Source organism: Montipora capricornis, chromosome 12 (assembly GCF_036669925.1).
Source record: "Montipora capricornis isolate CH-2021 chromosome 12, ASM3666992v2, whole genome shotgun sequence".
Lineage (NCBI taxonomy): Eukaryota > Metazoa > Cnidaria > Anthozoa > Scleractinia > Acroporidae > Montipora > Montipora capricornis.
This window is the reverse complement of record NC_090894.1, coordinates 4,056,695-4,066,694: the sequence shown is the minus strand read 5'-3', so window position 1 is coordinate 4,066,694 and position 10,000 is coordinate 4,056,695. Positions and strand designations below refer to the sequence as shown.

General features: G+C 40.5%; 1 protein-coding gene across 1 annotated transcript in view; it reads left to right on the top strand.

The window, feature by feature from the left end:
- Nucleotides 1-10,000, top strand: part of LOC138026945 (uncharacterized) — a 28,302-nt gene that overhangs the window by 10,606 nt on the left and 7,696 nt on the right. The window contains exons 5-12 of the mRNA XM_068874417.1: nucleotides 2,090-2,164; nucleotides 3,668-3,745; nucleotides 5,387-5,447; nucleotides 5,545-5,657; nucleotides 6,220-6,338; nucleotides 6,725-6,835; nucleotides 8,873-8,952; nucleotides 9,154-10,000. The exon at nucleotides 9,154-10,000 is cut by the window's right edge and continues 65 nt beyond it. Coding sequence (XP_068730518.1) covers nucleotides 2,090-2,164; nucleotides 3,668-3,745; nucleotides 5,387-5,447; nucleotides 5,545-5,657; nucleotides 6,220-6,338; nucleotides 6,725-6,835; nucleotides 8,873-8,952; nucleotides 9,154-10,000 — 1,484 coding nt within the window. The remainder of the gene's footprint in view (nucleotides 1-2,089; nucleotides 2,165-3,667; nucleotides 3,746-5,386; nucleotides 5,448-5,544; nucleotides 5,658-6,219; nucleotides 6,339-6,724; nucleotides 6,836-8,872; nucleotides 8,953-9,153) is intronic.

Below are 10,000 nucleotides of genomic sequence, written 5' to 3'. Positions count from 1 at the left end.
CGGTTTATCGTCCTTATCCGAGAAGACTAGAGAGTCTAACCATTTGCAGATGTAGTTACAAAGGCAGCACTTTCTCCTCAGTTATTTAATGACCATGAGTGTTGGTCTGGCCGGAGTTGAACTCACGACCTCCCGCATTGGAACCCGGTGCTCAACCAACTGAGCCACCGGTGCGCGGTAAAGAACGGTCTAAGAACGTCTAATCTTGGGGTGGAGACTCAACGTTCCTATTTTTACTTGAGCCTGAAAACGTTTTTAACATGGATGGCGCATTGGTGAGAGCACTCGCGATCGCCTCCCACCAATGTGGCCCGGGTTTGATTCCCAGACTCGGCGTCATACGCTGGTTGAGTTGTTGGTTCTCTACTCTGCACCAAGAGGTTTTTCTCAGGGTACTACGGTGTTCCCACCTCCTCAAAAAACAACATTTGATTTGATTTGATTAGCGTTAAGGACGGTGCCTACTAATTCAAAGGTATTTTTGCGCGGATTACTGACAAGTATTATTGAAACCCGAAAAGAAAGCTGGGGGTAACCACGCATTTTTCGATGATAATTAATCAGCAATATTTGTAATAAGCTTTAAAATACAAAGCAATGTATTGCGTTCTTTGACAAATTAAAGCTTAATTGTCTCTGAAAAATTCATGGTTACCCCCAATTTTCTTTTTGGATACCAAGAGCACTTTCTAAGTTCTGCTTTCTCCGCGTAGTTTGAACCGCGCAAAAATATCCCTGTATTAATAAGCACCGCCGATAGGAAATCCGAGTATCTCGAGATGCGCAGAACGTATGCGCAATAACAGTAGTAGACACCGTCCTTAATTTGTTTATTTCACAGTTTACATTGTCCTCAATTAGTGCTCCCGCGCTAAAAGACTAGACACTTGAAGAAAGTTTCTTTCCTTTTTCCTTAAGGTTGTGCGTGTATCAACTATAGTTACTTCGAGTACAAACTCAGTGAGTTTTTCTTCGGTGTATCATGCAATAAGAAAACCACATTGTTAAAAAAAAAAACAACAACGCTAAGTTTGTGAGTTAATTGTTTTTTTAGACTACAGTTTTGCATTTCTTTTACCTTTATTTATACTGCTCACAAAAGGTAAATGAGCAAAATAAAGACTTAATTAACTCACACTCTCAGCCTGATTATGTTCTGGGTCAGTTGTTCTTAATTGCGTTCGCCGAAGGAGAACGCAGTTCATAATCCTGTGTGTCCTGTGGTTTCAAGGGTGACCTTTTTTGAGATATTTTTGAATGACGTCGTACGTAATATGTGCAAATACTATCGCGCACCTTGCGGTTTTCGTAGTAGTCTGAGCAAGTCTGACCATTGTAAAGAGGACTACCTCGTGGTTAGTAAAGTTCAGGAAAGCGTTACACTTAGTTAAAGTGACCTGTCGAACTTTTAGTTGATAACTAGATCAGTTACCCGCCTGATACGAATCGGAAGTATTGTTGCTTAACCAAACGTGCAAATGTGCTGTTTACGTGTCGCATGCACAGCCAACGTATGACATCGTGGAAACTAGTCCTTTATTCTACTAGGATTTCATGTAAGGATTCTAAACGATTTACGTATGTATCGATATGTAAGTAAGGCATTATGCTCATGTTGATCATATTTACATGTGAGTGAGGATTAATCAAGTAAGGCGCTCGTTCGGGCTACTTGTTCAGAAATTTGATCGCCCGCGCTCGCAAATAAGGCGCCCCAGGCGACCAGGCGACCGTTAGGCAGCAACCTTGTGTTCGAATTAGGATGTTTACCAGGACAGAAACATATACTCCTTCAAATATTCCAGAACCCAAATTTCCTCCCCACGAACGCACTTCATAATTAATGATTACTCCTAGTATTTTGGTTAATCTCTACCTAAACATTCTTATAGAAAGGTTCTTATAAGAAAAAAGTGTGTGTCTCTTGCAGGCGGTGTTGCTAGAAGGTTATTTAAACCTAGTTAAAAGTGAATAGATAGAAAGACACTCTTTTTTCATGCAAAAAAATATCGCCCGCTCTTTGTCACGTACAGTCGTCAGTTGCTACTCCTTTAATCTAAATCATCGTTTGTCATTGTTTATTCCTTAGTTGTATAATTTAGCAGTGGCAGGACCCAACGGAGTGGAGATTTATTCATTGGAAATTGGGGACGGCATCAGCACGGTATAACAGCATTCCTATGGTATTAATCTGAGGTTATGGGATTAGTTTTATGAACGTCTAGTAGCCCTTATGCGTGATGACGTCTGACTTGCTGATTTCACCACCAAGCCTCGAATTCAAAATCAAACTTGTAAATTTTAGCTTGAGCTGAATCAAGAGAAAATTGGCTGAATCCCAAAGGAACAAACTTGTAAAATCCAAGTGCGGACAGTATTGCATGTCCAGATGATATAAATAAATTTGAGCAAAAGAGGCTTGAAAATCATACGTATGTTTCATCCCTGCCAAGGGACTCATCAGAGACCTTTCGGCTAACTCGTCAAGCATCGCGTTTGAAGTCCCGCTAGCATCAAAATGATGGTGGCAATCTGGCCTTATATCACATAAGGATTCCCAACTGCATAACCTGCCAATTAACAACTTGAGGAGACCAAGAGGCTTGGTGGTGAAATTTTGAGCATATGACGTCATCATGCATAAGGTCTGTTCCTTCAAATGACGAAGATCCGCAATGGAATCGAAAGCGGTTGTTCCCTAGAAACTCTCTATCCTGAACTAACTTATTTATGCCTAACTTTCCTTCGGGAATTGTTTGTCCAAATAAATGGCGTCCCTAATTGCTTATCTTTTGAGACACTATGCCGTTCTTTCAGTTGACTGCAAGAAAGCATTCGAAATAAGAGTTGGCGCGCGAGGAATAAGTGCACGGAAAGTGAGAACGAGAGGCCCGAGATTGGAGGGAAAACTGGTAAAGTCAACTCCGTCATAAGCCAGTACACTGGATTACACTCATCACAGAAATAAGCGATAACTATTTCGCAACTGCTTAAGTTACTGTTTAACTGTGATATCCAACTCTCGTGTATTTCAATTTCATATATGCTATATAAAGCGTTGCGATTGTGCCGGATACTGGGTCGAGAGCCGTATTGAATTGTATTGTGGGACTGTTTTGGGGGACAATCCACTGTTTATATAGTCGTTTACTGTGCAAAGCAAAAGACTTTCATATATATAGTTTACGTCATAGAAAGTGCGGCGTACGGGGTTTTATTCACGAGTTGTTTGTGTCAAAAACCCGAACGAGCGAGGAACGAGCGAGCAAAACAACGATTTCAATGACTTTTTGATTATCTTTTCGTATTCCGGACAATTTTGCAGATCGGCAAGCGAGCCATCGTTTCAAAATTGCCACTGTACAATATTGTGGTGGTTAAGGAAGCTCAGCTTCTGGTATATCGCTTTCTTCCAACTTGAATTCCTGCATCTCGCCCGCAATGATGAAAATGCATCCCTCAAAACAAATTCACACCTGGCTCCCGCGCAATCTCAAAGTGAACAATATATTCCCGTGTAATCTATCCAAGCGTAAGCCCAAATAATGGAAACGAGCCCATAAAAGAAGAGAGTAAAACTCTTAAGGCTGGTTGCTAACCATCTATTTGCCCTGAAGAAAGCTCTGTGCTCTGAATGAAGCGGGTATTTTTTAATCTCAAATTTTAGCGAGTGTCCAGTTCTCTTCATGCAGACCTTGCCATTGCTTTGGTGCAGTTTTCTCCCGACAAGAAACACTTAGCTGTGGTACGTTCTGTCTTTTTTTCTAAAATAGGTTCCTTATTGGTTTATGTGCCTTATTGCTGAGAGCTTAACCTCGTTCCTATAGGGGCTCCCGCCTGCTCATTAGCGCGGTTGCATTCCTCCCGTAGGAATGTAGTTGTCAGTTTTTTAGCCAGGAATTTAGTGCTTAATTTATTCGTTCTCTGAGAGGTATTTAAGGCTTAATTTAGTCATTTTTAGTGTTGTCTCGATCAGTCATTTTCGCTTTGTGAGCAGATCTAGAAGTTTCGCTTCGTGCAGTTCAGTGCATTTTGTAACTTTCTTCCCTTCGAGCAGTCAATTCAGTTACTAACAAATGTAAGTGTATCTTTTCGTCGAGTTTCTGTTTACGATTAGTTCATTTTACTAAGTAAGTTTTTGTATCTGTTTGTTTTCTAGTCTTAACCGCTTTTCGCTTTCACCACATGGGTTGAGTTCACGCCGTCGTAGGCAGTTATTAATGAAGCAATCTCGACCCCTGAACTCTTCTCTTGACTGAGGGAGAGAAGAGCTCTGGGGAACCCTGAAATAAAGTGTCTTCTCATTGGTTTTCGTGAAAAACAATCAAAGACGTCTCTGATTGGTGATTTCATGTTAGCACGAGGAGTGAGCAGGCGCCGTAGCTTATTTCCCTTTCGTAAACGGTCGTTGCCATTTCTCAGAACGGTCGATGCCATTTTTTAGCTCTGAATTACACTCATTAGGTGTAAGAACTCAAAAGGTTGCGGTTACTGGGAGTTGTGTCTCGCTGGTCATATGAGTTAGGGTTCGGGTTAGGATTCTGTTTAGGGTGAGGGCTAAGAACCCGAGTTCGAGTCTTGAAATTTTCGGACTCTTTTTTTTCCTCCAGTTTTTCTTTTATAAATGTTTTTTTCCTTTTTTGTCTTAATATTTGCTAATATTTTTTCTTAGTTTCGTTTAATTTTCTTTGAAGTGAAGTGTGTAGTCGACCGTTATAAATGGCATCGACCGTTTCAAATGGCAACGACCGTTTCGAATGGCAACGACCGTTTACGAAAGGGAAATTTGCGGCGCCGTAAGGTTCAAAGAGCCAATTTTTGGCTATGAGAACCCTACGGCGCATTTTCTCCTACATTGAGTTTCCCAGAGCCTTGGGTCGATCCGAGGCTCTGGTGACGAGAATGTTAATGAAGAATAAAGCGTGTTTGAATTTTTATTTCTGGAGTTGGTACTCGTAAGGAGATCACACTCTTCATCCTCTCTCCCAGAGGCATGAATTCAGAAACTCCGCGATGTCATAAGCTCGGCTGCCATTGTTCGCGCTTGGCACATTAGACATTGGAGATGAAATGATAACTGCACTTCACGTTTAGCTTTTGTTGGTATCCTCTTAACAGGAGACAGAAGAAACAGGTGTTAAATAATGGGACTTGAGCGTAGCACCGTATTGAGAGCATTCATTTCTCGTACTCGGCGCCATACGCGGGTCTCCGCTCCGAGACGACTTTCTCCAAGTACTCCTGTTCACCCTTTCCTGAAAAAACAACAACGGTTCTTTGATTTAATTTGACCTTCCTGAAGTTAGTGTCCGCGATTAAAATAGTACTTGTGATTGGCTATAGAACCATGATAATTATTATTTTTCCAATGTTATTAATATTTCAGGCTGCTCTGGATGGGCATTTTGGCATATGGTCAACAGCAAGCTTCGACACAGACCAGAAGGGTCATTTAATTTGGAATTATTAATTTGATGTTTTTATTTGCTTGTTACAGATCTACTACATCTTATTGCTCACACCGGCTTTTTTTTAATTTCATAGAATTCTGGTTTGTCCACCTCAAAACCATTCGCATTACCAGCATCGAGTTTTCACCTGACAGTGCAATGATCGCTGTGGCAGGATGGGAAGGCTCCTGGTATGCCTACAAAAAGGTACTCGCACGGCTGATACGGCTTTCTTGCAACTTGAGTTTTTGCTCCGCGCACGCAATGATGAAAATGCGTCCCTCAAAACAGATCCGACGAGTTTTGTTTGATTGCAAATTGACCCTTTTGTCCACGTTCAAGCTGAAATATTCTTTTGAATTTTACTTTTGAAAGCGAGGCCAAAAGGGCCAATTGCAAGGAAACAAACGAATACTAAAATGGCGGCCATTTTGGAATAGGGTGTATGGACCTATTCCTTCGATGACGTCATAAACTACTTTGCATTATAGTTTTTAAAGAGCTTTGGCAATGTAAGGAATAGGAGTTGTCCGATCAGTTTGTCGAAACGTCAATCATTGTCACCCAGCAACGGTTCTTCTCACGACAGCATTCACCTGGACGATCTTACTTCCTTCATCAAGTTTTGATATGACTCCTGGGTTCAAACCATGTGCTTTTTTTTTGCGTTCTTTTAATCATCCCGCGAATTGTACAGCCTCACTCCTTTGTGTATGTTTTGCGCACGATTGTACGTGACCGAATTGTGATACGTGTCTTGTTTAATCAGACTCGTGAAGCCGAAAGATTTTCGTGGATGGAGTTCCACCACGAAGAAAGGAGTGATAAAATTTCTGGCGATCTGCCCGGATCATTCATTAGCTGGTCCTTGGATAACAGGTTTATCAGGTAATAATTGGTTTGTCGAGTAATGTGTGGTTCATCAAGTAAGAACCGGTTTCTTACACTTTATTCCAAAATGGCCCCCATTTAAATATTCTTTTGTTTTTATTCAAATTAGCCCTTGATGCCTCGTTCTTAAGCTTAAAATTCAAAAGAATATTTTGTCTTGAACGAGGCATCAAGGTCTTATTTGAATAAAAACAAAAGAATATTTAAATGGCGGCCATTTTGGAATAAGGTATATTTGGTAAAACTTGATTTACCGGTTAACGACGGGTTTCTAATTAAAGGATAACAACTGGTTTACCACTCTTGTTTGTGAGTTCCGTCTGAATCTGAAATGCAAGCAGTTGAGAGTTAATTACTGATCATTCGGTTTTCCTTCTCTCTAGGCTAACTCAGTTCAACGAAAATAAAGTTTTTCTTTCAACGTTTGATACTCAAACATCAACAGCAACTGTTACCCCTCTGTGTGGAATTGTTAAGGGGCTAGCAAGCTTCAGGTAATCTTCCTTTTTATAACGGGTCTCAACCCTACGTCGGGGATAGTGAGTGCGCGTCTAACCTTCAGCGTTTTTACAGCACTAGCCCAGAAACAGTTTGATTCTTCTTTTTTTTTGGTGGCCGCAATGGCCGGCAAATTCTAAGCGTTTCTGCAATATTGTGCCAGACTTGGGATACTTTTAATTGGTTTTGCTTTTGTTGCAACTGATGTTCTGAGCTATCATGAGAAATCTGATGTATGTTCCACCCAGTCGCTTTTCAAGATCATTTTTGATAGCCTACGTACCTTCAATATATCCTTTGGGAAAGGCGTATTTTGTTCGTTTTAAAATGTTCGAATACCAAATGAGGTTGTTTGGGCCAAAGCTTTTCTCCCTTCATTATTTGCCCGGGATGATGTAGCAGCTCTCGCTACCCTAGCCAAAAATAAAAGACTAAACAAGGACTACCTCGTATAAGGTTCGTCAGTTCCTTTCTAGTCTTCCTCTTTGCACTAATTTTTCTTTCTTTACTTGTTAATGGTATCGTGGTTTTTTGTAATTTTCCTTTATTTTCTATTCTCATTTTTATTGATATATGTTTTTTTTTCATTACGTTGTGCAAAGAAAACAAGATAAAATTAAATTAAAATTTGACTTGAAAACAATAGAAGCTGATTACAAAACTAATAATATACATGAAAAAAATACTCGATTCTGATTGGCTAAGAGAAGTGCAGTTTAAAGGCCCACCTTCAACCGACAGGCTTTTCGACCTTCTGTTTTTGTTATGGAAATTCGCATTGCTTATGGTAGCGATCTAATTGGACGAATCTCAGATTCGGGTGGAATTTTCATATATGAAAATTGTTCCGCGGCAGGCAATGCCTGTCGGTTGAAGGTGGGCCTTTAAATGTAACAGTGCAAAAAGTGTAATACCAGTGCAAATTACACATCGAAATTCTGGATTATGATTGGCTAAAAAACAATAGGGTCTGGTCAGAACCAATCAAATCTTTTGTTTTCAAATCAAGCGCGCGCCCTGGATGGCGCAATTTTTCCCTGATTGCGTAATACGCGTGCGTTTCTTCTGTTTAACCATCTCGAATTTTTTCATGTATATTATTACTAAGTAATCACATGATTTTTCTCGTGAAATTTGGAATAAATGAGCACTTTTAAATTTTTTCCAATACTACAAATTGCACTCGCCCTACGGGCTCGTGCAATTTTGGTCGTCTTTGAAAATATCTACTCGTGCTTATATGTTCCAAATTGCACTCGAAATCATGTGATTACATATACTAAACAATAGCAGGTTACGAGAGCTGTTACACGACTGGTTGCCCGAGACTATGTTTGATTTAGTGAATTACCCTTTTCACTCTCCCTCGGTTCTTCTCTTGGTGGTTTTTCACGTTACGTAACCGCCGCCATGTTGGTGGACGATAAAAAGGATCCCTCGTTAGCTCCCGCTTTTGTTCGTCCACCAGCTTTAGGCCATTTCCGAGTTCATGTCTGCCTCCTCTTCAAAGCGAGTCAAAGTGCGAAGTTTTTGTGATGGTAATTAGTTGTACTTTACATATGAATGAAAGCTAATTTTCACAAGAAGAACGTCGCACTTAGACTCGCTTTGAAGAGGAGGCAGACATAAACTCGGACATGGCCTATAGATGGTTTTCTGTCACGTGATAAGACGGTCATGTTGGTGTACAAAACAATAGCAAATTATACTTCATGTTTTGCATTATAATAGAGTCAAATTCCCAAAAGTCTTTTTTCTCTATTGTTCTGTGCACCAACCTGGCTGCTGTGACGTCAGGTGAAAACCATCTATTGTACATTGCAGCTAGCATTGTTATCTGTGTCTCTAGATATTGGTTGAAAATCAAATATAGCGTTGAACATTTGTTCGTTTTCTTCCAACAGTGGATTTAGAACGAGATTGAAAAAAATCGGATTTCTTTCAGCTGGTTCGCAGCACCCTTTTCCGTACCTCCTGAACTGAAAACTCCAGGTCGCATTACGATTTCTTATGACTTGTATCTACGGTTGCAGAGGGTCTTCTGGTGACTACAGCCTCTGTTTTGTGAGATCAAAGAAATGCTTTGCAGTTCCATGGCCTGCAAACCAACTAGGTGAGTGAAAACTCACTTAACTTCAATCGAAGCTTGCAACGACACAGTTCTTTTCTAAAAAGTTTCAAGAGTTCCCTTGAAGATAATAACCCGTCTTATGAACCAGTATTGTTGATTGGTTGCATTTTCCGATTTATTTTTTTGTAAACTTCTTGAAAAATACTTGAATTATTCGTTTGTTTTTCATATCTTACCGGAAAGCTCCAACCAAGAGCGTTGCTGCCTCCAAGGAGGAAACAGAGCTGTTATATCATGAATCTTTGGAAGGGTCTGTGCTTGTTGAGCTCTCAGCTGAGGGCGAGGTGACTTTGCGGTGGAGACGGATTTCTCAACAGAGCCGGGAGTTACTCAGGGAGATGAGCAACAAAATAGATGCTTTCGCTGAAGAGGATCAAACATGTGATGAACAATTCAAAACAAAACACGTCGTAGATGGTAATGACTCGAAAATTAAAAAAGAACCAACTGATGGATTGTTTAGTCCACAAGGGAGTAACGATGGCGTATCAGACGCCGAGAGACATGGAGAACACAGCGAGAACGTGGTTACACCTTTTGAAAATAATCAGTGTAGAAGAATTGACTTGAGCGCGATTGCTGTAAAAAGTGAAAAGCATGTGCTTGAAAGAACACGTAGTTTCAAAACCACGGATAACAAGTCGAAGCTGTTAGAAGGGTCGTTAAAATTCCATGATCAAGGATCGCCAGAAACTTTGTCCCAAACTACCCCTGTTGGGTTGAATATGCTGACGACTTCAGAGGAAGATGGACAAATTAGTTACAGTTTAGAAAGGGTTCAAAGTTCGGAGGAATCGTCCGGAAAGGGATATCCCACAACAACGAAAGAAAAAGCAACAGCCAATACAAAAGAAAATATTGACAAATCTTCTGAGGACATTTTCTACGTGAGAGCTGCATTTATAAACCCAAAACTCTTTCAAACTTCTGCTGGTTCCCCGTTGTTGCCAGGAAGCAGTGTAAAATTACTAATATCGACAAATTGCGTAGCGGTAGTAGTTCTACCTCTGTTAGCTTATGTGTATCAGTA